The 27,816-nt window shown below is 51.3% G+C and overlaps 2 protein-coding genes across 4 annotated transcripts in view; both read left to right on the top strand.

Moving 5' to 3' along the window:
• Nucleotides 1–12,851, top strand: part of ATOH8 (atonal bHLH transcription factor 8) — a 34,751-nt gene extending 21,900 nt beyond the window's left edge. The window contains exon 3 of the mRNA XM_050753101.1: nucleotides 11,686–12,851. Coding sequence (XP_050609058.1) covers nucleotides 11,686–11,691 — 6 coding nt within the window. The 3' untranslated portion in view covers nucleotides 11,692–12,851. The remainder of the gene's footprint in view (nucleotides 1–11,685) is intronic.
• The window catches only part of MRPL35 (mitochondrial ribosomal protein L35), a 536,751-nt gene that overhangs the window by 108,712 nt on the left and 400,223 nt on the right, over nucleotides 1–27,816 (top strand). Inside the window, exon 1 of one of the 3 annotated variants that reach the window (XM_050753134.1) lies at nucleotides 9,462–9,465. The exons of the other annotated variants lie outside the window; for them this stretch is intronic. The gene's annotated coding sequence lies outside the window, so the exon portion shown is untranslated. Of the gene's footprint in view, nucleotides 1–9,461; nucleotides 9,466–27,816 lie in introns of those variants that run through there. 3 annotated transcript variants of the gene reach the window in all.

Here is a 27,816-nt window from a genome sequence, read left to right as displayed (position 1 = left end):
CTTTTAAAGTAATGACTTAAAATGTTATACAGTATGAAACTCTATTATGTGATATATTAGATTTCATGTCATTACATTGCATTATATTATATTTTTAGGTGGTATGCTATGTGACATAGGATGCGATGTGATATTACATCCCATGACACTATGTTACACAGTGTTGGATTAGTGCCTGTGTCTCTGGCTAGACTGTGAGCCCGTTTCTCTTTGTGTCCCATCTTCTGGCACATACTAGGGCCCCCAAATAATGACACACCATTCTTTCCACTACAATCCACACTGCGAGGGCTGAATGTCCCTATGCTGATGGCAAGGGACATTCCCTTCTAGGGAAGGATTAACTAAGGGCTTTAGGACACAGCTAGGGAGATGCCCCTGGGCTCTCCTGTGCTCCAGTTGGGCTCGCTCCCTTGTTCCCGTGAATCTGTAAGGAAAGCATGTGTTTCAAATAACTGAAACCCCTCAAGCGGCAGCTTAAATTAACAGGGGCTGGCATTTTTCATAGTTCAGAAGTCAGCTGCTCCCTGGGATCCAAGAGTCCAGGCTTCTTTTGATCTTTGCCTCATGGCTGCAGAGTGGTTGCCACAGCACCAAGCTTTTCATCCTCAAGCTGCGTCTACAGTCAGGGCAGGGTGCCATGCTAGGAAGAGTGTTTCTCCTCACCAGGGCAGTCAGCCTTGCCCAGACAGCCCCTTCCTTCTTCCAAAGGAAGATGCTCCCCTCGAACCCGAGAAAAACATCAAGGTCTGTCAGCTGGGAGGGCAGCAGAGAAAACAGCCACGTGGCTCATGCCTGGAGGGTTGACCCTGATTTGTGACAAGGTGGTTTTCTTCCCGGGGAGCTAACCATAGTCGTTATCTTAACCACAGTGTCAGAGCCCCACTTCTTTGAGCTTGCTCAGTCCTCACCACAGTCCCACAAAGTGGGTGTCACCAACCCCATTTTCAGGTGACAGTGCTGAGGTTCACAGAACCGAAATGACCTGACTAGGCCCCCAGCGACCTCGTTCCTGTGCACAGCACTTTCCAGTTTGCAAAGCCCTCTCACACCCATGATTTTCTTGAATCCTAGGACAAGCTCCTGGGGTCCCCATTATTAAACATGGAAGTGAGATGAGGCGAAGTCGCCCAGGCTCAAGCAGCTGGGCAGGGCTGGGTGGGGCCTGGACAGGCTGAATCCAGGCCACCGCTGTCCTCTGTCCTCTGCTTTCTCAATGGTGAGGGTGTGAGCTTCATGGGTTGCCTGGCGGCGTGGGGCCTGAGGCTTGGAGGCACGGGTCTGAGTCTCAGCCCAACCACTCAGGAGCTCTGTAACCTCAGGCACTTACCTTCGACAGGCTTCACTTTCCTCATAAAATATGGATAAAACCAGGTGAGGAGTGTTTGGGGAAATGAGGGCTGTGAAAGCATTTTGTCAACTGGAGGCACAGCACTCAGAGAGGGTCACTGGAGGCCACTGCTGGCCCGTCAAGAAGGTGGGCAGAGGGACCTAAGTGTCCTCTCTTCACCCAGTGACTTAGAGAATGTGCACGCATGCACACACGCAGGTGTGCTGGCGTGTCCATAGGCCCCGTCTGTTGGGGTCCAGTGGAGGGCATCCCGCATGATCGGCCGATTTCCCATGCACGTGGGAAGGGGGTACCCCCTGGAAGGCGGCTGGTTGTCTTCAAGGATTTCAAAACTGTTCTCCCTGCACAGGGCCCAGGAGCCATTAAAGATGGCCCCTCAGTGGCAGGCAGGGCAGGGCAGAGCCAGGGAGCTGGGCATGTGGTGGGCAGCTCTGGGAGTGAGCCATGCGGAGCCCACCTGGAATCTGAGAGCTGCGACTGGGCATTGCTGGGAACTGTCCGTTCCCCATTCAGCAGCTGTGCCTCCTGCCTCGCTTTCCTGCCAGCCCTGTTCCTGCCACCACCATGTACACACGAGTCCCTGCCACCACAGCCCACCCACCCCCTCCACACGCACACACAGGGGTTCTTCACTTGTTGTCTTTTTAGGTACATGAGTATTAAAAGATGAGTGAAACATGAAGGGCCCTGCCCTGCACATCTGCTTAAAAATAAGTCGCCCGGAGTGTTTACTCTGTGTCAGGTACTGTTCTAGTGCTGGGGGCATTTTGGACAATGAAACAGAGGCCCCACCCTTCGGAACTCAGAGCTAAACTACAGAAAGGCTATGCATAAAAATTCAGAGGAGGGCACCCCGGGACGGTCTTTGGAGCCCACTACACTTAGTCTGCATACAGTTCTTATGAGCTTGACTCTCAGGCCCCTCAGATCTGAACATCAGAACAAAAACAGCCTATGAGGGCAGGGGTCGGGGGGTCAGGTCCTGTAGCAGGTACAGAGATAGCACCCAGAATCAGCCATCGGCCTCATCGAGTAAGAAGAAACAGACACATGATAAAGAACAAGGCCAGAGGCTCAGAAGGACTGAGAGGCTGGGGGCCCCCTTAGTGTCAGGGCAGAGAGCCCGCAAGCCTCTGGGACCTTGGAATTGTGTGTGCACTGATGTTCATGGACTTGACCTTGAGTTGTCAAGAGGAAGCTAAAGTACATCTAGTAACATCGGGCTGAGAATGCAGGGAAGTGCATCAGTTATTGGGAAAGGGCCCGTCCAAGCTGTTTTGGCAAAGAAAACATGTGGCTTCCTTTCTCCAGGGAAGTCGGCTTCTGTGCAGGAGCCCGTTCTCCTAGGATGGCGGAGCTAGGAGGGCTGGGCTTCTCGTCTGTTTTGTTCACTGTGGTGTCCCCAGAGCCTCCAGTGGAGCCTGGCGTGGTCTAAACGCTTGGTAAACATTTGCTGGATGAATGGAGCAATGGAAGCATGGGGCAAGGCAGTGTTTTCAGTTGTTTTCCACAAACGTCGAAGGGGAAGCTCCTCTGTGCCCACACAGAGGGAGGCCCTGGTGATCTGAAGTGGAGAGAAAGTTCCTGCCTTGAGTTACTGATGGGTAAATGGGGCGACTGGGGACCCTTCCTACCCCACCCCCATGGAGTCTCTGTGCTCCTCGTAGATACTAAGCACCCAGTGCTTGCCTTTGCAGCCATTGTGTTCTTTAATCTTCCTGACAAGCTCATGCAGTAGATACTATCATTACCATTTTATAGGTAATGAAACTGAGGCACAGAGAGGTTAAGCGTCTTGCTCGAGGCCATACAGCTGGTAGAATGGGGAAGTCAGGATTCAAACAGAGGTCGTCTGGTGCCATAGCTGGCACATTTAACCACTGTGCTGGATTGTTTGCCAGTGAGTGTGCACATGTGTGTGTGTGTGGCAGTGAGTAAAGACCTCTAATCAGAGATGTCCCCACCCTCCACCTGGATCCCTCGGTGGCACCAGCATCTAGCTACGGGAGGGGCTTAGGGACAATGGAAGAGGCTAGGGGAGGTGTCCCTCATCTTAAAACTGCATCTGTATGGAATTTGGGCTTCCCAAATGGCTCATGGCCTCTCCAAACCACGGGTACCCCAGTGATCCTGAAGTATCCACAGCCGTGCTCCCTTCTGGGAGTCTCCTGGAGAAGCACTGTGATCTCTGCAAAGGTTTGCTGGCCAGCACTTTGGTGTGATTTGGCTTGTCTGGTTGGTGCCCATCAATCCCTGCTGTGACTTTGCAGTAAGGACTGGGGAGGGGAGGCGCTTGGAGAAGCAGCAGGGTGATGGGAGTAGTTCCCAGTCTAGAAGGAGGCAGGCCTGATGGGGACCCTCCACCGTGGTTGGGGCATGTGAACTTCCATGTCGTGTGGGGGTGTCTGTGTAAGGATCGTGAGCCAGGCCCACAGGGCAGGTGAAGAGCAGAGCCTTTCTCGCATGACTGGGCCACCAGTCTGCCTATTGGTCTGCTCTCCTCCACCCTGGGTGTCTCCTCCAGCCTGAGTGGGCTGCTCCTTCCTGCTTGAGTGCCTCCTCCAGCCGGGGTGCCCCCTCCGGCCTGGGTGCCTCTTCTGGCTGTGCAGTGCGGCCATGGGCCTTTTGAGCTGCTGGCATCTGGAAGAGCAGTGAAGCCAAGTAAAATGACCGGACAGTGTCGCAGGACGGAAGCAGGTGGGAAGCCGCAGCAGCTGCCTGCAGCTTCGCCTGGGCCAGCTCGACCCTCACAGTGCACCATGCTGGGGGTGAGCTGGGGTGGGGGCCAAGAAAGACAGACAGACTGGTGGACGTGGAGAGAAAAACAAAGAAGAGGCCAAGAAGAGTTGGCAGAGACACATAGGCAGAGCACAGAGAGGGAGACAGCTCGGCAGCCAGAGAGAGAGTGGTCTGCAGCCTGAGAAGGCGTCGGCATGGTATGGCTGCCCCTGTAGGCCCAGTGGGCTCCTATGAACTCTGGCCCTGGCCCTGGGGGTGCTGGGCCTCCCACTGCCAGCCACCTTCCCTTAGGCTCCAGGAGTCGAAGGCCAAGATTTTCTTAGAACCAAGTAGGTGACAGTTGGGTGGATGGCTTGGGGACCTGCTGTTCCTGTTTGCCTGTGAGGAAACTGAGGTCTATAGGGGTTAAGGGTCTACCTTGCTCTGCTGCATTCTAGCAGTGTGGCCTAGGGCAAAGGAGGTCACCACTCAGGCCTCCATTTCCTCATCTGCAACATGGGCACAGCGGTAGGCACCTCCCAGGAATTACGAAAGACAGCACATGCAAACAAGTGTAGCATGTGCTTGGTAAGGGGCCGCCCTCTGTAAATGGTGACTCTGAGCACTGATGCACTTGCTTCTGTTCCCAGGCTCTGGGAGGATGGGTGCTGGTGGTGGAGGTGTGTGGGGTAGGGGAAGGAACTGTGGCAATCACACCGACAACCATTCGTGGCGTAGGGGGATGTAGGAGGAGTTGGGATAAAGAGCTTCAGGAGTTCAGAGGAGGAACCCGTCGTCCCCACCTTGCGTTGGGTGTGGGGCTGGTGGGGGTAAGAGGGTGGACATGAGCAGGCCCTCATTGTCCTGGACTAGGGAGGCAGCAAGGACTCAACTGACAACCCCCAGCCCCAGCCCTGAACTTGTGGAACCTACATTCTAGTGGGTGGAAGTAACTCCAAGTAAGGCCCTGCAACACTGTGGAGTACATGGTAGGTGCTCAATAAATGCTAGACTAGGATACCTGGGACCCAGCAACACCTCTAGCATCTTACCACAGGAAGGGCTCCCCAGGTTACCTGCTCTCATCCTCAACATTGCCTGATGCAATGATTGTTTCTTACTGATAGGAAAGTTCTTCTACACGGCCTTGACTGACTCTGAGGTTTGAACACATCCATTGGCCTCAGTGAAGGAGGGGTTTGACCGCTGGCCCTACCTTGCTCCTGACCTGGGGCCTGTGGGGCAGCTGTCTGCACAGCACAGCTGAGGCTGTGCCAGTCCCCTCCTCTCTGGAGAGCAGCCTTGAGAAATACAGAAAGGACTGGGTAGAATCCGCAGCAGCAGCCAGCAACGGTGGTCCTCAGCTTTCCCCTAGAGTTAGACTGTAAGCTGCCCTAGTGCCTGGGACAGGACTGGCCCCTATTAGGAACTAATACATCTTTGCTGAATAAATGACATTTTCTCTCCATTTTTGGCCTCCAGGCCAACTGTCCTGGCTCACTAAAGGCTCTGGCCATAACTGAAACTCTTAGACACTTGGGACCTTGAAGGGCCCTCCCAGCCCGGACACAGCACTATCCTCAATTCATGCCCTGTTCCTGCCCCCCGCAAATAGCAGCCAACTCCAGCTGCTCATAAATTTCTTGCCTGTCACCCATGGTGCCCAGGCCAGGCAGGCAGGAGGTGCTGGGGGCCGACTGGACCATACCTGCTTCCAGGTCCGTGGGGAGCTTGGAGGCCAGAAGCCCAGGCCTTGCGCCTGTGCCCAGAATAACCTCTGCAAAGCCTGGCCCTTGGAGAAGATGTGAAAGCAGATCTGTCAAATGCAAGGATGTCCAGGCTTGAGTGTTAAAGAAAACACCAATGCAGCTTATGATGCAGCTTGTACAGCGTAATTCCACTTTTCATAAAATACTGTATGTGAGGACGCATATGCATGGGAATAGCATATGGGACAGTAGTCACCCAAATGTTATCAGTGGTTTGCTGTCAGTGGAGAGATTAAGGTGATTGAAACGATTTTCTTTCTGTTCACTCTTCTGTATTTTCTTTTTCTCTTTTTTGAGGCAGAGCACTTTGGGAGGTTGAGGTGGGTGGATCACTTGAGGTCAGGAGTTCAAGACCAGCCTGGCCAACATGGTGAAGCCTCATCTCTACTGAAAATACAAAAATTAACCGGGTGTGATTACATACGCTTGTAATCTCAGCTACTCGGGAGGCTGAGACTCGAGAATCATTTGAACCCAAGAGGTGAAGGTTACCGTGAGCCAAGATCACGCCACTGTACTCCAGCCTGGGTGACAGAGTGAGACTCTGACTCAAAAATAAATAAATAAATAAATAAATAAATAAATAAATATGAGGAAATTGACCAGGTACGGTGGCTCACATCTGTAATCCTAGCACTTTGGGAGGCTGAGGCTGGAGGATCGCTTGAGCCCTTAAGTTCAAGACCAGCCTGGGCAACAAAAGTGAGACTCCATCTCTACAAAAGATGAAAAAAACTAGCCAGGTGTGGTGGCATGAGCCTGTGGTTCCAGGTATACAGGAGGCTGATTGGGGAGAATCACCTGAGCCTGGGAGGCTGAGGTGGCAGTGAGCCTTGTTTGCACCACTGCATTCCAACTTGGGCAACAGAGCAAGAAGCTGTCAGAAAAAAAAAAAATAAAAAAAGATGAGGAAACAGACTTGGAGAGGTTAAGCATCCTGCTCAGGGCCCCTCAGCTGACTTTGGGGCCAAGATGAACCCCAGGAAGAATCAAGAGCAGCATTCAGAGGCAAACATGCAGCCCCCTTTCTAGCCCATACACTGGTGTACTTAACAGTGAAAGGCAAACTGTGGTTTTTAAAAATTCTCTTCCCATGCCACATATGCTCTTTTTTTCACCTTTTAGTTTTAAAATAACATTTGAAATCTGACTGCCCTGTTTAGGAAAGACCAGTTTAAAAAAAAGTCAGGATTTCAACCCCATTGGAGGTTTATTCCCTCCTGCATGTAGAAGGCTGTATCAAAATTGCTTAAATACAAAAAATGTATAATTTGAAATAGTGGAAAATGGTTAAGTAGGTAAAGTGGGTATCATAGACTGACAGTAAATATAAAAGGTAAAATAACTTAAAGGCAGATTAAAAAATCGTTTTTTTAAATACCCCAAAGTGGTAAAATTACCCTGCAGTGCACAGAAGTGATCAGGAGAGGAAAACAATTAGAATTTTTTTTTTAAACTGGAAATGAACAAAAGCATAAAGGATGCTAAATTGTTCCAGGGTTCATAACAATTACCACAACTTCCCTGAAAGTATAGATAGACCCATTTACAAAAACGCTTAATATTGCATTTGAAATAGGAGAAATATTTTGTAACATATAAAGCCACAGTGAGTAAAATGCCTGTGACTTGAAGTAGCTATGATTGAGTCAACCGGTATTTATTTGTTGTTGTTGTCTCCCTCTGACACCCAGGTTGGAGGGCAGTGGCATAATCTTTGCTCACTGCAACCTTTGCCTTCTTGGTTCGAGAGATCCTCCCGCCTCAGCCTCTCAAGTAGCTGGGATTACAAGCGTACATCACTACACCCAGCTAACTTTTGCATTTTTAGTAGAGATAGGGTTTTGCCATGTTGGCCAGGCTGGTCTCGAACTCGTGACCTCAACAGATCCTCATGCTTTGGCCTCCCTAAGTGCTGGGATTACAGGTGTGAGCCACTGCGCCTGGCCCAGTGTTTATTGAGATACTGCTGTGTGTTAGACACTGTTCTGGGCATTGGAGCTACAACAGCAAATAAAACAGGCCACATCCCTGCCCTCGTGGAGCTGGCATTCTGGCCATAAACAAGTGAACAGATAAAAAGATGATTTCTGCTTGTGATAAATACTCCCTCTTTGCCACACTGACCAAATCACCTTGCTCTGACTCGGTACGTCAGACTAGCTGAGAGGGACCTGTGAGGCCATCTCATCTAGTCATTCTCAAGGTTAATTTTAGCAGCAGAACCTGTTGTTCAAAGGACATCTTCGGCTGGGCGCGGTGGCTCACGCCTATAATCCCAGCACTCTGGGAGGCTGAGGAGGGCGGATCACCTGAGGTCGGAAGTTCAAGACCATCCTGGCCGTGGAGAAACCCTGTCTCTACTAAAAATACAAAAAATTAGCCGGGCATGGTGGTGCACACCTGTAATCCCAGCTACTCAGGAAGCTGAGGCAGGAGAATTGCTTGAACCTGGGTGGCAGAGGTTGCAGTGAGCCAAGATCGCGCCATTGCACTCCAACCTGGGCAATAAGAGTGAAACTCCATCTCAAAACAAATATAAATAAATAAATAAATAAATACATACATAAATAAAGGACATCTTCCGTGGTGGCAGAGGTTCTGAGGACAGTAAGCTAGGGAGTAAGCCAGACCCAGAGCCTTGGCTGGCAGCAGAAACACAAAAACCCACAAAGGGCCAGAGCTGGGGGGAATGCAAGCCTCTCGCACTGTGCCCCTCACATGGGACACAGGATGTTGCCAGGCATTCCATGAAAGGGGTTCTGTGGTGTGGTGGTCACAGCGGGGATGCTTGCTATCCTCCATATTTGCTATTATGCATCCCCACATGCAACCCACCCCACACACAGCCTTTTATGAAGAGGTATCATTGGCATCTTTGGCTCCTATCCCTTGGCCACAGCTGATTGGTCCAGGGGAATAAATCAGACCTAGGCTAGACCAATGGGCGTCCTCCACTGGGTCTCGGGGATTGGCATGCCGGGAGACCAGACTAGTCGGTAGTCAGGGAGGAAGGCAGATACCTGCAAGTGACTGTTAGCAGGCATCTAGAGGGCAGGGCCACAGACTGCCCCTACTGACCTTTGCAAGCCCTTTGCTACCTTTTCTGAGACCTTCCCCCGTCTCTGTGAAACGCCCTTTTGTAACTTTAAATGAGCTTCCCTTTCCTGGAGGGTTGAAGTGAGTTTCTGCTCCTCACAATGCAGTAGCAATTACATGATCAAATCAGTTGGGAAGGCTGGCTGCAGTGGCTCATGCCTGTAACTTTGGGAGGCTGAGGCGAGGGGATTGCTTGTGTCTGGGAGTTCAAGACCAGCCTGGGCAACATAGAGAGGCCTTGAATCTATAAAAAATAAAATCAAAAATTAGCCAGGCGTGGTGGTGCATGCCTGTAGTCCCAGCTCCTTGGGAGGCTGAGGTGGGAAGATCGCTTGAGCCTGGAAGGTCAAGGCTGCACTGAGCCATGATCTCGCCACTACACTCAGCCTAAGTGACAGAGTGAGACCCTGTTTCAAAAAAACAAGTCAGTTGGGAAACTGGGTCATTAAAGCCAGACAAATTTCTTCGCTACAGGACTTTTCGGAGCCTTTGATATCGTAATACATGCAGCGACTTTCCAAGTTGGGGTCAAGGTATGTGGTATTTCCCAAATTCATGGAATGCCTCACCGAGCTCGTGTTCCACAGAACACCTTTTGGGCAATGCCAATCTGCCTCCCCTCCCCTCACTGTACAAGTGAGGGAATGAAAGCACAGAGTGGGAGAGTGAGCTACCCAAGGTCACACAGCTGCTGAATTGCAGAGGAAGTCCTGGCACCTGAGGCCTCCCAGTGTTCTTCCCATTACATCCCAGTTGTCATAAGACTTCCTTGGATAGATGATGTATGTGCTGAGATTCCTGGGCCGAGGTGGTGGTGGTCTAGTGTAGACACCAGGAAAAGGGTGGGGTCAAGAATTGAAGATCAGGCCTTGGCCAGAGAAACCCCTGTGTCCTTTAATCCTGGATGGTAGCTGTGGCTTCAGCAGGGACTAAGAGCCAACAGAGGGCTTGGGGCTGGCCCCAGGCTGCCCCGACCGCCTTTACAGCATGGCCAGGAGGACGGCTCCAGCTAATCCCGCCTCCCCTTCTTCCTCAGGCCACGGGCAGGCTGAACAAGAGAAAAACTTTTTCTGCCCATGGCAGGGCCCGCCCAGGCAGCCAGCGCCGGGATGACGCGGGCTGTAAATCACCCCGTGGACCACAGACCCAGTGCCATCCCCACGGGTTTCCTTTCCGCTTCTTAATCCTCCTCCTCAGACTCGGTAACACAAAGCAGATTCCTGCTGGGGCCAGCCATGCACAGTGGGCTTGGAGAATGTGAGCCTGGGATTTACCACATCAAGATGCTCCCGCCTCTCACTTTTCCTTTTCTCCCTCCTGAGCCGCTATTAGCTGGAGAGCACTCCCTCCCTCTGGCCCGGCTCCCTCACCCTCCTTGGACCCCACTTCAGCCTTGCCCCAGCCTTGCATCTTGGCTGGCCGCCCGGCCCACGGCGCTCACCAGGGCCTGTGGTTAGCAGGCCCTCCAACGTCGTGGTTTGGCTCCATCCCGGCTCCCCAAGCCTCTGTCTCAGTGAGAGCAGCCTCTGTGTGGTAGAATGAACACTGCCGATCTGGATTCAAATCCTGGCCCTGGCAACTTCCAGCACTTCCTTCTCGGAGCCTGGGATTGCTCACTCATGAGAGGGGAATGAGAGTGCTCCCTGGCAGGTCGGAGGCGCCCGACAGATGTTTTACTTTAAAAATAACTACTTATTAATAGCTGTTGGTTGAGGGTTGGAGCACGAATCAAAAGGGTGTTTGGAGTTGCTTTAAGAGGGATGTGTTGTACCAGGTTCAGGGACTTTGTTATTTTTCATCCTGGTTGGATCTGGAGGTCTCACAGAGCCTCCCCACCAGCTCTGACCTCCCCAGAGAGCTGAAACCCCACAGCCCCCATGACCTTGCCCCCTGTCCCATTGCTTCCTGGTAGCCAGTTACAACCTGTGCTCAGCGCCAAGTTCAGCTGCCAGAATGAGGATTGCACAGATCAGGGCTGCAGGGAACTTAAAGGTGGTCTAACCCAGCAATTTTCAAACCGTGCTCCTTAGCACCCTGATTCTCAGACATGTCCCAGGCTCTCTGTTGGCAGGAATGCAGTAGGTCTCTGGGTCCCCCTCCCTCTGTGTCCCCTGACTCCACTGCACCAAATCGACAGAACCATGTTTCTGTATTAGCTAACACGTACTTCCTTCTCCTGCTTAAAAGGAGCTTTCATCGATCTGCTCCAGCCATGCCATTTTACAGATGAGGACACTGAGGCCTAGAGAAGTCAAATGACTTGTTTGAGGTCACCCAGCTGGCAGGTGAATGTGCTACAATTAGAATGGGCCTTGTGACTCCTAGGACAGCACAAGGAAGCTGCAGACGGCCATTCCAGTGGGGCTGAGCCTGCAGAGGAGTCTGCCACCCCAGGTGGGGACAGGCCTCTGAGATCCCTCAAAGGGGTGGCCCTGGGGATTGTGGTGTCAGTCCCAGGTGTCCCTGAGCTTCCAGTGGCCCTGGCTCCCACTACCCACTGTGGTCCTCTTCTTTCCCCAAACCAACCAAAACGCAAGGCCTCTGAAATGCAGCACTAAGGAGGAGGGGGGCAGTGTGGGCTCTGGAGGCAGCCAGGCCTGGGTTTGAATCCTGGCTCTTCCAGTTATCGAACCCTTCAAGATGGAGGCCCGTGCCTGGAGGACTCAGTGAGGGGACATTCTGCAGGTGTCCGGAAACAGGAACCAGGTGGAGTAGGGGCAGCTTCTAATGGCTGGTCATGTCTTTCAGGAGTGACTGGCTGCGGGCGAGACCAAGGCCACCACTGTGGGCCTTCCTTCCAGTCAGGCCTGAGGACAAGGTGAGCTCGCTGAGTCCAGCCTCGTGGTCTTCTCCAAGAAGCCGCCAGACACCCGGCCTACAGCCTCTCAGGGTCGGATCGGAGCACGTCTGCCTCCCTCTCCCCTCCTCCCTCACCCAGCCACTCCGAGGCTGCTTCGCACTTTGCCCTCTGCCTGGTGGGGAGGGGAGAGCTCAGTCCCCCACTCACTCAGAGCCCAAGGCCCACTGTCCAGCTGCAGAAATTCGTTGCCAAAGATTCGACAGAGACACTGAAGGAAATGGGGTGATGAAACCCCACAGCGAAAAGCCACACCGTTGCTCTGTGACTTTTGCTCCTCCTGTTGCCTGAGCCCCATCTCAAGCCGAAGATGAGTAAGCGGTTCTGCCAGGAGCTCATGGAAGGGATGGGCATTTGATGAGTCCTGGGGCACCGGGCCCTCTGACCTGGTGCTCTCTCTCCACCAGGCCTTGCACTGACTGAGTGCAAGACAAGTCTTAGGGGCTGTGAGAGGGAGGCTGGGGTGCCTGGGCAGGGCCAGGAGTGGGGCCTGAGTTCCCTGCCCACTGTTTCCCCTTCATTGGCTGCCCAGGCCGCCGGCCCCAGTTCTCAGTGTCCCCTGGGTCCAGGCTCCTTGGGCCCTGAGCATCACCAGAAGGGAGTAAGCAGGGAGAGAAGCAATACTACTCCCTTCCCTACACCAGGGACTTACACCAGGGCAGCTACCTATGGGTCTTTGCTCCCCTAGCCAGCCTTCCCTCACCGTGACCCATCCCAGGCAGCCAGCACCATGAGCGGGCCCTGCCATGGACAGGAAGAGTTTTTCTCTTGTTTACCCTGCCCGTGGCCTGAGGAAGGAGTAGAGGCTGGGTTGGCTGGAGCCGTCCTACTGGGCAAGATGGAGCCCCACTTGGAGGACGGTGGTCTGTTACAGGGTGTGCAGGGGCAGAGGAGGAAGGGACCAGGGGACTGGGCCAGTATGTGGACGATGGGAGCAGGGGGGCGTGTTCAAAGCCAAGGCCTGCCCCTTCCTTGTGCTCAAATGGCCAAAGCTGTTCACGTCTGTGCTCAACCATCTGCTTCAAATTGAAGTAAAAGCCCTAAGATGTCAAGAAAATACTTGTGTCGAGTGGACTCTGTGGGTGACCAGGACTTTGGCTGGTCATCGGCTGGGGAGTGTGAGGGAGGGGTCGGTCTCTAGCGACAGGTTGAGAGCCCTTCAGGAGCAAGTGCTGTGTGGGTGAGAGTGTGTGTGTCTGTGTGTGGAAGGGGGTGAAGGGTGGTTCTCACAGTAGTCTTAGCCTGGACTAGTGACCAGGAGGCCTGGTCAGGAACACATGAGGAGCCCTCTCTGTCCACACTGCACTCATTCTGCACCATGTATTTATGAGATGGGGGCCCCTATTATTAACCCCATTTCACAGATGAGAAAACTGAGGCCCCAAGGAGACAGGGCCAGTTGGTGACAGAGCCAGTTGTTGAATCAGGATAGCCTCACTTCAAATCCTGTGCTCTCAAACCTTTTCCAGCCCCATCACCAGTCCCAGCCCGAAGTCTCTGTGTGGCCTTGTCACATTGCTTCACCTCAGTGGGCCTAAGGTAGGGACAATAAAGGCCCACTGGGACTAGGGGAAGGGGTGATAAGATAAAAAATAGGAGAGCACTATCAAGGCAGAAGGGACAGGGCTGGCCAAGGAAAGGGGGATAGGAGGGGACCAGAGGCTGCAGCCATGCAGGACACAGTGTGTCCCTTGGTTTCACCAGTGTCACTTTCTCGTCTGTGCTGCCTGACTCCTGGGCTGGGCTGGGCAGGCTGCAGGGAGCCCCCCTTGCAGTAGTGTTTCTCAGGCTGGCCCTTTACCGAGGACCGTAGTGTCCATGCTGTCCTGGATCCCTGGACTGGCACAGAAACAGGGGACCCAGGTGGCCCTGAGCACTCCTCAGAGCAAAGGTGCTCTGGATGCAGACTGGACAGAGTGGGCATGGAATGGGGCCAGGAGGGTCCGTTAGGAAGGTTCAGTCACCCTGTGACCTGGCACAGATAACAGCACCGCTCTGTTTTCCCTCGGAGCCTCTGAGTAACCCTGACGGTACTTCCTAAGGAAGCAGGACATGTGGACCGACCAGCATCTAACTGTTGACATAGAGGACGCTTTCTATTACTAAAGGGAGTGTACTCCATTCCGCTGCCAAGGGAGCAGACTCATGGCCTTACCACCCAGAAACAGCCCATCCTCCACCTCCCATCCCCCTCCTGCATACATACTTCATTACATACTTCCCTTACATTCTGAAGCGTCATTGATGACCAGCTGCCTGTCAGACACTAAGACAGGCAGGGGGAATGAAGAGATGGATCTAGTGTAGTGCGTGGCATCATGGAGTTCCGGGTTCTGTACGGAGGGTGGGACAGACAGGTAGACAAGCAAATAATTATGATTACATTCAGATGACTAAGGTGTTGTTGGGAGCTTCAGGAAAGGAAGAACTAACTCCTGGGGAGGTTCTCAGGAAGGATTTTCCTGGAAAGTAGCCATGGGACTTGGGTCTTAAAGGGTGAGTAGAAGCTTTCTGAGCAGGGGAGTAGGAGAAGGGCTTTCTAGGCAGAGGAGCACTCAGCGCTGGCAGGAAATTGGAATCGCCAAAGGAGACTATTACATATTGATATGAAGTATTGATGCCCAATTTCATCTCCAGAAATTCTGAGGTATTGGTCTAGGGTGTGGCCTGGTCATTGGAATTTTTACAAGCTCCTCAAATGATCTTAATGTGCAGGCAAAGTTGAAGCTGCTGGTCTAAGTGAGGTCTGGTCTACGAAAAGAAAGTGACTTCGAGCCATGGATTTGGGAGACAGGCTGTGGGTGAATGCATGTGTGTGTACACATATGTATGTATGTGGATGACTAAATGCATGCTCTCCTCTCCTTTCCCAGCTTCCTCTCCAGCACAGCAACTTGTGTTCATATGCACACACACGCACACTTCCTCTCATGGGCGCATGCACACCCACACACACACTCGTGTACATTTCCAGAAAATGGAATTCTATTTCAGATAGATTCAGATTCCACCAGCAATCCTCTAAACAGTTTTATGCAGGCAGCCATTCAAGAAGACCCTCAGCAAAATATAAATGACGAGGAGCTGCCCTCATGGGGCCTGTGAAAGCGCTTTGCAGTCCAGCCTCTGGTTTGTGGTCACAGAGTCACCTGCACACTCTCCTTGCCTTGTCTGCTCTGAGTGACCAGGCATAGGCCTTAAAGGGATGAGGGGACCCTCTCCAGGGGCCCGAAAGATCTTCATGGGTGTGTCTGCATGAAGCCCCAAGTGTGCACACCCATCTTCATGCGTGTGTGCCAGCCTCCTGCTCTCTGCAAGACAAAACCAGAAAGAATGGCTCTGGGAGTTGGAGATCTCAGCTCACAGGCCAAGCTTTGCAAGACTCTCCAAAGACTGCCCACAGACTGTGCTGCTTCCTGGGTCTGGCTTGAGACTATCCCAGAAGAGAGGGTTAAGTTCTGGAGATGAGGTTTTGAGCAAGTGTCCATCTCCCCACACCATGCTCCTTCCTGTCTCCATGGCCACATCCTTCAAGGCTCTGTGCTGTTCTCTTTTTTCTGGATTTCTCCACCTCCACCAAATTCCCCTTTCTCACCGCTAGCGGAGGCATGAGTAGGCAGGTCCCAGGGGCCGGGAACTGGGTAGCATTGCCATGTGCAGGTACAAACAGAACTCTGCTCAAGAGCTTGCCGGTGAGCCTGGATAGAGGCACAGGTGCAGCTAATTAGGATAAGACAGGGGCCGCGCTGTGGTCAGCCATGGGAAGCCGGCTAGGGGGCTGGAGTTGGGGTTACACCTGCATCCCTCCTATGCTGCTTCCTGAGCCACGAAGTGGTCACTGCCAGCCGTCCAGGCAACAAACAGCAAGACTCAGACATCTTCAAGGACACCCTTCGAGTGGATTTGTACCGTCGTCGTTCTCTTCTTGCCCTCTTGCTGCCCTGACACCTTCACAGCTGCTTTCTGTTTCATGGTTCCAGGAAGACAGTGGGGCACAGGGTCCCTGCTTTGTGGGGAGGGGCTGGCTTCACCCTTTGCCCCCGGGTTTTGCTGTCCCACGTGTCTCCCTTCTGGTGACCCAGACCCCAGACAAATTATGCCTACCTCCCTGAAGCCAGGCACCCCGAGGAACTTGGACAAACAATGACAGTGTTTTCCAGAACTGTGGGTATGTGTCTAATCTCAGATGGTACTATAAATTCCTGGAGAGTAAAGTTTGGATCTAATTCAACCCCCAATCCTTGAAAGGGCCTTCTTGCTAAGTGTATATATTGGTTTCTTTGCTGAATGAATGAATAAAACATGGAAAATGTGGTAATTCACTCATTTTTGTTTTCTTCCTTCCACAAATAACTCCCAAGCATCTAATTTGTTCAAGACCCGGAGAAAACAGGACCCGGGCCAGGTGATCTTTTATATGGCTTTGGAGAGGCTTGAAGGGAGAGGGGCTTAGAGCCGAGAGAAGCCTGGCCATGGACTTTTTGCTGTTTATGTGGCCGAGCCTTTGAGAGCTGAGCGAAGAGGACAGCATTGCGGCACAGGTGCCGGCACACAGGCTGTGAACGAACAGTTGTTGAATGTGGAGTTGAATGAGTGAATGGAGGACAGCATCGCGGCACACGTGCCGGCACACAGGCTCTGAACGAACGGTTGTTGAATGTGGAGATGAATGAGTGAACGTCGCCTCCTTACAGCCCCACCTCGGACATCGCTAACCAACAGTGGCTGTTTTTCTGGAGGGGCTCCCACGCTGCCTGAATTCCGCTCCAGACAATGCTCCAAGCAGTTACTACTAATCAATTGGAGAGATGAGCTCCTTCTGCCGCCCTGGTCCGGTGGCCTCCCTGGAGTGGGCCAGCCTCCTCGGGCCACCCCAGCATGGCGTGTTTGAGGCTATGTCAGGAGTTCACCTTCACTGTTGTTCACGGGCCATGTGGCTGCCTCCTGACTGGCCTCCCTGTCAATGGTCTGTCCCTTCCAACCCTGCCTCTGCCATGGCTGATTGAGGATTATTTCCAAACTTCCTCCCTGGGCCCATCACCTCCAGACTACAGCCCAGGCTCCTTAGCTGCCCATCATGATGGTCTCATGTGCCCGCCAGGTCCACAATATCTCCCTGTCACCACCAGGTCTCGGCATGCCCACAGCTTGGCCCTCTGGAGGTGGTGGCCGAATCCCATCCTCAGATATCGTAAATCACTAACAGCCCCTCTTCCTCAGCCGTGGCTCTGTGTCCTTCTCTCTGGCTGCCCATGAAACAAGATTCTTTCTGACCTTAATGTTTGCTGCAAAGGAAACAGTTCCTTTTTGTCCTAATATTACCCGTCATTGTGTCCCGCCTAGCGCCTGGGTCCCTGGGGAACTCTAGTTCTTTCAATCAGCGGACGGAGAGGCCCTACTTAACCTGACAGCAACAACCTCAGTGGTCGCCTTTCTGCTCCCGGAGCTCATCTTTTTTTCACATGTAAATAAGAACATCTCCACTCCCGGGCACCATGTTCAGTGGGAAGCCAGCCAGCATTGCCCATGTCTCTGAGGATTTTCGAGGGACTTACTTCCTTGGCTTTGATCTTTGGGGTCTACTGAATTCATCTCTTGCTCAGGGGCCCCCTAAGGCTGCTTCCTTCTCTCTACCTTGCGGCCCTCAAGAGAACACAGACACCTTTCCTCGATTTCCCCAAAATGTCCCTCACCCAAGGCAGTGTGTGGAGAGGAATTATTTTTTCCATTCCTGATGAATTTTTTTAAATGCTTACACGCGTGAAAAAACAAACAGGACCTTGCCTTTTACTTCCTAACTTACGCAGCTAATTTCATGTATTTTTGACAGGTTCATCATGTTTCCGGCATTTGTAACTTTTTCCCCCTCTGGCTTCACTCCCTGGTGCTACATTTCTGGGCTGTGACTCACCCGAGGTTGTCCCACAGCTGGCACTTAAATCTAGTATTTTTTCTTCATTCTAACATCTTCCCCTGCCCCACTCCATGCCCATCACCACCAATATGGTGGCTAATGGATAGACTATGAGCAAATACAGCAGCTTGTGAGGGCGCTCACCTACCCTTGGCCGAGCAAGTATCCAAGATCTCACCTCCGGGAGGAAAGATGCACCGCCCTGGACCAGCCAGCCTCTCCCCAGGCTCTCCTGTCACCAAGGCTTGTCCAAAGGCAGCAGATGGGCCACACAGCAGGGAGTGAGACCAGGACAGAGCCTGCCCCCTCCCCAAGAAACCGGCAGAGCCAAACCCATGCCCCCAACCACCTCCAAAGCCATCTGGCCCACAGACAACGTGCTTTCATCCTTTGGGATTTCATTTCCAGCACCACAACCAGAAGTTTCTAGAGAATTCCCCTCTGGCAAGCACACACATGCACATGATACACACACACACAAACGCGCGTGCACACACACACACACTTTTTTTTTTTTTAAATAAAGAACTCAAAAATGCTTCTAAATCCCAGGAAAGGAATTTCTATTTTTGGAGAAGAAAATAGAGCAAAAACAACAAGTTTATTTATTTCTTTATTTTTAGTATGCTTTGAGATGGCTACACTGACCTTTATTTCCTAAATAAAAATCAGGACAAGAGGTTTGATGAAGATTCAAGTGCTTTTTCTGGACAGGTCCTGGTGTGGGAGGCAGTCGAGGAAGTCCAATATTGTAATCTGGGGAGCAGCTCTAAGATGAATAAGATTAGGCTGTCTAAGAGCAACTGATTCAATGATCCTGTCCACTGAGGACCACAATGTAATATATCCTTTTCCTAAAGGCTCTGAAAAGTCCTGCAGTAGAAAATCTCATTTAACTTTTTGTACTCAGTGCCTCTCAAACTTTTATGAACACTTATCCTTTAAAAAAATTTTATTATGGTAAAATATACATAAAATAATATTTAGCATTTTGACCGTTAACTGTACAATTCAGTGGCGTTAAATACATTCATAATGTGTGCAACCATCACCATTGTCTATACCCCAAACGTTTTCAAGCCAACAAAAACTCTGCACCCATAAAACAATAACTCTCCTTCCTCACCTCCCCACAGACCTGATAACCTTTATTCTACTTCCTGTCTCTATGAACTTACCTATTCTAGGTGCTTCATATAAGTGGAATTACACAATATTTGTCCTTCTCTGTTGGCTTATTTCGCTATGCATAATGTTTTCAAGGTCCATCTGCGTGTTGGCATGTGTCAGAATTTCATTACTTTTCATGGCTGAACAATGCTCCATTGTATGAACAGATCACATCTCTGTTGACAGAGAATGCTTATCCTTTATTTCAGGGATCCTTCTCTTCATGGGACACCAGGAAAGGTCCCCAGAACACAGTCTGGGCACTGTTGGTTTTTGGAGCCACTAGAATGTTTGGATTTAGAAGGACCCAGGATGTTCATGCTCTTACCCACACGGTTGCCCCAGGCACTGACAGAAGGCCTTCAATCAGCCCAGTCTCTAAACTTAAGGCAAAGGCTGAAGCCCTGAGTGGGGAAGCTATCTGGGAGGTACCTGGGGAGTGGTGGTCAGTGGTTAGCCCTGGGCGGAAAGCCAGGGCTAGCCTTGTTCTCTAAACCCCATAAGACACTTGGTCCTGCTGGGTTGTGGGGCCTGCTGGGAAGGCTGACAGCTCAGTGTTGGTGCCATCTGTCAGGGCTGCCATCCCTGGTTTTGAGAACAGGGCTGGAGAGGAGCCAAGTTTGAGGGGAGCAGTTGCCCGGGAGGCCCTGGCCCCTTTTGGCAGCCTCACAGGTTCTGTTCCTACAAGGAACTGGACACGCTGTTCTGAACAACTGCCCTGCCCTTCCCTGTCAGCACCTCCCACGGAGACCCCTTTCTAGCGGGCAGGCATGCTGGGGATTAATGGGTTAGGGGGCCCAGAACCCCAGTTCAGACAAGTGAGGAGACGCCCAGAGTCCAGCTTCCATGTTGTCCACGTGGACAACATGGGCCCCTTTAGGAACCCGAAGGCCTTGTCTCCAGCTTGGCCTGATCCTCCACTCCATGCCTGTAACCTGTGAGGTCGCTCCTGGCTTGGCAGTCTCCCACCTGGGCCTCACACTGCTTTGTCCTGCCCCGATGCTGGCATTCAGGGTCAGATTAAAACTCCCCGCGCTGGCTCTACTGCCCCCGGAGGCCGAGGACCCTCCCTGTTCTCGCTGGAACAGCTGTATTTCCCCTCCTGAGAGATTTTCTTCTGAGCCAGAGAATTATTTGAAAGAGCAAAGACCTTCCAGAGTTGTTAAACAAAACAACACAGCATCTCTAGAGGAATTACAAATAAACGGGGGTTCGCCCTTCAAATCTGGATAAAGCTCCTCTCCCCAGACCTCAAACCTGCTGCTCAACTAAAGCTCCCTTGACCTTGGCCAGACCTCCCTGTGCCTGGGCTTCCCAGGACACATCCTGTGTCCCCCGTGGCCTGGTTCCTTGCATCTCCATCTGTCTTCCCGGCTCCGTCGTGCACTCCTGGAAGGTGGTGAGTGTGTCTGGTCATCTGCCCCAGGCAGAACAGCCCTCAGGACCTGCGTTGATGCAGCGCTGCCGGCCCGGGCTAGAAAAGCTGTTCGCGATTCTCTGCCCTGGTGAGGGGCTGCGGGGTCCTGCCCACCTCAGCGCAGCCCAGCCCAGCCCAGCCCAGCCCTGGGGTTATCCTGCAGAGCCCAGCAGAGTCAGGTGTGGGAAGGAAGTCTGAATTAGGATGTATGCTCTGGGCACAAAATGGCTAAGGAGCTGGAACCAGACGGAGCGCACAGTGAGAAGTACTGCGCTTCTCCAACCCAAAGCCATTCGGAGCGATCGAAGTGAATGTCTCGCTCACGAGGTGGCAGTGTCCATTCCTCCCAGGGCCTGCCTGCAGCCCCCAGCCCCAGGTCCTGAGCCTACCTTGAGGCCTGCCTCCCTGCAGAGCTTCGTCTCTGTTTCCCACTGAGCCAGGCCTGTCCTCAGGACCCCCTTTCCTCCCCACAGAGTCCAACCCTCTCAGAGCCAGCCCTCTCTCGGCTCTCGCCGCTCTATCCCGGCCCATTCTGCCTCAGCTGCTTTCCTCAGTGCGTGGATTCCAGTGGCAGCAACATCTGCTAGGCACCGTCTGGCCCGCAGGTGGTCACGGGGTGCCAAGGGCCCTTGTGCTGGTTCTTGGCCCTGCCACTCACCGGCTGTGTGACCCAGGGCAAGTCGCTCCCTTCCCTGAGCCTCAGTTTCTCCCTTTGTAAAAAGTGGCTGGAAGAGATGATGACTCAAGCCTCTTCCAGGTACCTAACTGATGCAGCCCTTTCGCCTGCTGAGACACTGTCTTCACTTGCTCTGCGCCTCCATCTCCCTGGTTTGGCTCCTGCTTCTCTGGCTGCTCCTTCCAGGCCCCCTTCACCTGTTGTCACACTCCCGGGCTCAGTCCTCAGGACTCCCCACTCAGGCTGCTGACTTCCAATGCCTGTCTCTATCCCAGAGACGGACAGGATAATATCTGCTCATTCAACAACAGACTGAGTTAAATATCTAAGGAATTTCCAGTCTTAACCCAGCGTTTAGAGCCAGCCCTGCCCCACTGGGCATCATCCACAAAAAGGCAGGCAGAGACATTTCATTCTGTCTGCCTTCTCCCTCAGCACTGGCCTCGGTCAGCCTGTCCTTGCCCAGGTCCTCTGGGCCCCTCCCAGGGCTGTGGCCTTCCTCTGGCCGGGACCTTAGGCAGGGCTCATTTCCTCCCAGGCCTGAGCACTTTCCCAAGGAGCCAGCGCCTGTCCCTGCTGCCCAGTGCTTCCTCAGAGGCAGGACCTTGGCAAGCACTGCCTTGCTGCTGATGAGACTTAATTAACGCAGGGATCCGCTTTCCTCCTGGCTCTGGGAGAGAGGCGCCCGCCTTGGAGCTCAAGGACACAGGGTCCCCCATTGTTCTCCGGAGAAACACAGCTGCCCCTCCGCAGCTGCTGCCCCGGGCCTGTCAGCTGCCGTCCCTGCTCTCAGAGGTCCTTCCCACTCTCCTCCCTGAGGGGCTTATTCAAGTGCCCACCAGCAGCAATCCACGTCCTTCCCCCTGAGCTGGTCTCTTCAGGGTGTCCATGGTGCTGACTCCACGGGTTGAGCCTTAGGCCTCACTGGACTGGATGTGTCAGGCATCGGCGCAGCCCGTTCCCCCCTGCTGAGACGCTGTCTTCACTGGCTCTGCAGCTCTGTCTCCCTGGTTTGTCTCCTGCTTCTCTGGCTGCTCCTTCCAGGCCCCCTTTGCCTGTTGTCACACCCCAGGGCTCAGTCCTCGGGGCTCCCCACTCACTCAGGATCGTGCCCTTCATAGGCTGCTGACTTCCATTTCCTGTCTGTATCCCAGAGATGGATAGGAGCAGATATCGCTCTGTCTATCACAATAGATATTCCTATCTGCATCACCCAGAGCGAAGCTGAGTCCTTGCCTTCAAGGCCCCGCACCACCTGCTGACCTCACCTTCACTGCTGTCGTCATCTGTGTGGTTCTTTGACACACCAAATCCAGCCACCCTTTGCATTAGGCCTTCGCATCAGCTGTTTCCCCTGCCTGGAATGCTTTCCTCAGTATCCGCTTGGCTCACTCCCTCATTATCTTCAGTTCTCTGATCGAACACCACCTTCTTAGCAAGCCCTTCTATGATGGCTCTATTTTATTTATTTATTTGTTTGTTTGTGTGTTTGTTTGTTTGTTTTTTGAGACAGAATCTCACTCTGTCACCCAGGTTGGAGTGCAGTGGCTCAATCTTGGATCACTGCAACTTCCCAGGTTCAAGTGATTCTTCTGCCTCAGCCTCCAAGTAGCTGGGATTATAGGTGTGTGCTACCATGCCTGGCTAATTTTTGTATTTTTAGTAGAGATGGGGTTTCACTATGTTTGCCAGGCTGTTCTCGAACTCCTGACCTTAAGTGATCCACCCGCCTCAGCCTCCCAAAGTTCTGGGATTACAAGTGTGAGCCACCACGCCCAGCCAATGGCTCTATTTTAAATTGCAATTCTCCCCTACTTCCCCTAGCCCTCTCTCTCCTGCTTCATTTTCTCCGTAGTACTCATCACCCACTGCCACGCTATGTCAGTTTGAAAACACTATCACCTGCTTCTAGACCATAAAGTTCATGGGAGCAGGGGTTTTTGTTTTGCTGACCACTGTATCCCTTGTGTCTAAACAGTGCCCCCTTGGGGCTTGTTGGAATGAGGAATGCTGTCCTCAGTCCCTAGTAGCTGATGAACAAATATTTGTTGTGCAAATGGATGAGTGCTTCATTAAGTGTACTTGTACATGTATCTTTATGTCCTGGTGATTTGACTTCTGTAGACTAGATCCTGGAAGTGTGGTTATTCTGTCCAGTGTATGTATAGAGTATTTTTAATTTTAATAAACAACTCCAGATTACTTTCCCAAGAGGTTGTAGCAATTCATGCCCATTTCTCTCTGCCTGTGCTGGATGTTATCACGCTTAAGTTCTTGCCAGTCTTCTAGGGAAGCAGGGAAGGCATCTCATTGTTTTAATTTTCATTTTCCTGCCTAACAGAGAACATTGTTCATGTTTATTGACCACTTGAATTTATGTTTCTGTGGATTGTCTTGTTTATTATAGCCTTTGCCAGTTTTTGTTTTTACAGGGGAGGTGGGTAGGGGAGGACTGATGTTTTCTAACATGTGTGTAAGAGGTAATCTGCATTTTTTTTTAAAGCATCCCAGGTAATTCTGATACTTATGGCCATTCCCAGCGCTATTGCTCTAGTATAAGGACCCTCCTGGTCTGCTACTGTCTGGCAGGCTCTGGGGTCCTCTATGGGTTTTAGAATGAAAGGTTTTAAGGTGTTTTTTTTTTCTTGTTGGTACTCTGTACTTTCTACAACGATCTTGTGTTACTTTTTTAAAAAGGATATTAAAAAACAATCATAGGAAAACCCTTGTGGAAAAACATTTACAGTTAGGATGTACTTTCTGATGAGAATGATGGGGGGAGGGATTGCATTGGGAGTTATACCTGATGTAAATGACGAGTTGATGGGTGCTGATGAGTTGATGGGTGCAGCACAGCAACATGGCACAAGTATACATATGTAACAAACCTGCGCGTTATGCACGTGTACCCTAGAACTTAAAGTATAATAATAATAAAAAAAATTTAAAAAAAAAAAGGCTCTCTGTATGCAGAAAACTCTAGCAGTGAATGGCCAGAATGAAAACACAGGATTGTGGGTAATTTTTCTTACATGGAAGTTTTCCTTGCAATGGAAGGCAGACAAGTGGGGGGAGAAGAGGTGAGGGTGAACCCCTAGTGGAAAAAGAGTGCCTGCTGGAATGGTGGCACTTGGGCTAACATACCCTCCTTTTTGTGCCTTGGCAGACATCACTAATTAATCACTTCAGCAGTTCCTCCTAAGCTCCAGCTCAGCCTTAGAATCTTTCTCAGCCCCATAGTCCAGGGAGCTACTGCTCACAGATCAGAGCTGGCAGGCGACATTAAACCCAGTCACCATCCTTGCCTGAGCAGGGGGCAGCGCAGTCAGCCCTGGCAGCGAACTCTCTTGCTGGGGCAGCAACAGGCTCCCTGGCAGCCCTTGTGGCCATGTTGGGGCTGCAATCCAGTTGGTTCCTCCTGCCTAGCCATGCCCTGGGGGTGGGAGAGGCACCTGGGGTCTTTTCAACCTGCACTGGCTCCCATCTCTTATACAGAGCACAGCTTTCTGGAATCTCTTCTCCTCCCAGCCCTGGGGTCTTGTTGGAAATGGGAACATTGTGCTCAGCCTAATGCTTGGCCCTGGTGCAAGGTCCACATGTTTTTTTCATCATTGACATTCAGGGCCAACATGTGGATCCTGGACCCTGAAACATCCCCTCCAATGCCACACCTTGGCCACTCTCACTGTTTGGGCTGACTCTCCAGCCTCTGACCTCTTCTTTCATGATTTTTGGCATAAGCCCTCTCCACTCACATGGTCCCAGCTGTGACTTCATGCCCCGATGCTGTGTTCACTGGCACATCCTGACTATCTAACCAGGTCCCTGGCCCTGCCCCACCTGCCTTCCCTGCGCTTGGCATGACTCGGAGCTGACAGGTTCACTAGCCAGACTCACTGCACAATGCCAGGAATTCCTCATCAATCTTCTTCCTCTAGGTTGGCTTGGGGTTGGCAGGGAGGTGGCATTGATTAGAAAGAATAGGAAGAAATATTTTTACCGCTTTTTCTGGTTTTTTTTTGTTTGTTTGTTTTTGAGAAACAGTAAATGATATAGAAAAGTGACATAGAAATATATGAGGAAATCACCAATAATCTAATCACCTGGAGATAACCACAGTGACTGTGTTGGTGAACATCCTTCCAGGCACCTCTCTGCCTCCACACTCATTGAGATATACATATGCACATTGTCATAAATGGCATCATGCTCTATTCAACCTGCATTTTTCATTCAACTATATGTCATGAGCATTTTCAAGAATGTCAATGATGAAAAAACATGTTTTCTTCTCCTAGAATGTAAATTATATTCCACAGGATTCTTTTTTTTCCCTCCTAGCATATCTGTGTTTTTGCTTCCTCTGAGGCAGAAATGTTATTCATTTCCCATTTCTCTCCCATAGTAATAGATCACCAATTTCTAGTTGTGTGGACAGCTACTACAATGAAGACAACGTATCTCAGCTTCCCATGGGGCTCTGTATGGCTGTGGGACTGAGTTCTAGTCAATGGGTGCAAGCAGAAGAGGTATGTGTACAACTGCCTGGATGTGCCCTGTGCTAGGTAGTTCTATATATGGCCATAAATTATTTGACAATCCTTTCATTTAGGTGGAGGCTTAATTCCCTTCCTTTAAGCATAGCCTGCACTTTGTGACTTGCTTCTAATGCACAGAATGTGGTAGAAGCAATGAACACCTGAGGTTGAATCGAAGAGGCAGTTGGCTTCCTTCTTGCTCTCTGTCTCTTTTATCATCTACTCTGGGGAAAATCAGCTGCCATGTCATGAGGACAACCTAGGAGCAGTCCTGTGGAGAGAAGACCCATGTGGCAAAGAACCGAGGCTTCCTGCCAACAGTCATGTGAGTGAGCCATTTTGAAAGCAAGTCCTTAACCCCCCAACCAGCCTTCAGGTGACTGTGATGCTGGATGACATCTTGACTGTAAACTCTGAATTCCCGACCCACAGAAACTGAGATAATAAATGTTTATTGTTTTAAACAACCAAGTTTTGGGGTAATTGTTTTGCAATAATAGACAACTGATACATGCCCTTAAAAGGATGGGTTGGTCTTCCCTTCTCCTTTACCCTTTATCTGGATGGAAAGTAGATGTGCAGTGTGCCATCTGGGATCTTGCAGATAAGGGCAACATGCTAGGGATGGAGGAGCAACAACATAGAGGGGGTCTGGGCCCTTGATGGCTTCATAGGACAGGGTCAGCATAACAACTCAGACTTCTACCTGAGAGGAACATGAACGTCTATATTAATTAAGCCAGAGTTTCCCAACCAATGTTGGGCCTTCCTGGAGTGTTGTCAGTGGGTTGCAGGTGTATGAAGCTACTGATCCCCTTTGTCTCAGGGCCAGTTGCTTCTGCATGTAAGCAGCCTGCCATGAACTGAATGTTTGTGTCTCTCCAAAATTCATATGTTGAAACCTAATTCCCAATGTGATGATTTTAGGAGGTGATTAGGTCATGAGGGTGGAACTTTCATGAATGGGATTAGTGCCCTTATAAGGGACTAGCAAGACCAGAGATTTTTCCCTTTCCACCATATGAGGACACAGCAAAAAGACATTATCTATGAACTAAAAGCAGGCCTTCACCAGACACCACTCTGCCAGTGTCTTGATCTTGGACTTCCCAGTCTCCAGAACTGTGAGAAATAAATTTCTGTTTATAAGCTATCCAATTTATGGTATTTTGTTTTAGCAGTCTGAAAGAACTAAGACACAGCCTTATTCTTTTACCCCTGTGAGCTACACAATTATTATAATTTTCTCTGTGTGCTCTGATGGGCATAACGTTTGGGGAGCTTTGGGTCTCTGTCATGACAGCCAAATTTTATCCCAACGAATACATTCTCCAAAGTGAGATGTGGCTTAGTACTTTTAACATATGCTGCTCTCCTTAATCAGGCCATGGGACACTCATGCTCTGAGGGGTATGTCAGGTCTTGGCCGATGAGGTGGCAGGTACTACAAGTGGTCGGGCTTTCTGTAGGTGTTGGTGATCATTCCCCTTGCCTGTGTAGGGGACTGATTCTGCAAACAACAAGAGCAAACCCTCCTCCCGGCCTTGGGGAACTACTCACAGTTTGCTTCTGACTCCAGCTGTCTTCCCCCTGAGCTGTGTCTGTATCCCAACCTCCTTCTCTTCTCAGGCTCTGTCTGTTCAGGAACAGAGGTGGCAACAGCACAGAGGTGGACAGTGCTTAATAACATCATTTCTCCCTGAGAACAGTCATGGGTCACACACCCAAATCAAACTAAGCCTCCTGAGGACAGAATTCTATTAGGAGGTATGGGACTGGAGCTTTCCTGATGTCGCCCACTCAGAAGAGTAGAATCTCTATTTTAATGGCTAGGTGTTATGCACAGAATATTTGTGTCCCGCCTAATTCATATGTTGACATTCTAACCCCGATGTGATGGTACTCAGAGGTGAGGCTGTTCAGAGGTTATGAGGTTATGAGGGTGGGACCCTTATGAATGGGATTCATAGGAGCCCTGGGGACCTCTCACACCCTCTTTCACTGTGTGAGCACACCACTCAAGAGGGCAGCTTGTAACCCAGGAGAGGCCTCAGCAGCACCTGACCATGCTGGCACCCTGAGCTCAGCCTTCCAGACTCCAGAACTTCAAGAAATACATTTCTGTTGTTTAGAAGCCACACAGCCTATGGTACCGTGTCACAACAACTCAAATGGACTGAGACGTGAGGTTCACCCGACCCAGGCAATCCGCTAGATGTGTCCTCCCCTTTGCTTAATCAGGGCTATATGAAGTATCCATTAAGAAGGATCCATTTTAGCATGAGTGACATCACAATGTAACATGAG

The sequence above is a fragment of the Macaca thibetana genome, chromosome 13, assembly GCF_024542745.1.
Source record: "Macaca thibetana thibetana isolate TM-01 chromosome 13, ASM2454274v1, whole genome shotgun sequence".
In the NCBI taxonomy this organism is placed as follows: Eukaryota; Metazoa; Chordata; class Mammalia; order Primates; family Cercopithecidae; genus Macaca; species Macaca thibetana.
This window is presented reverse-complemented; position numbering and strand designations above follow the sequence as displayed.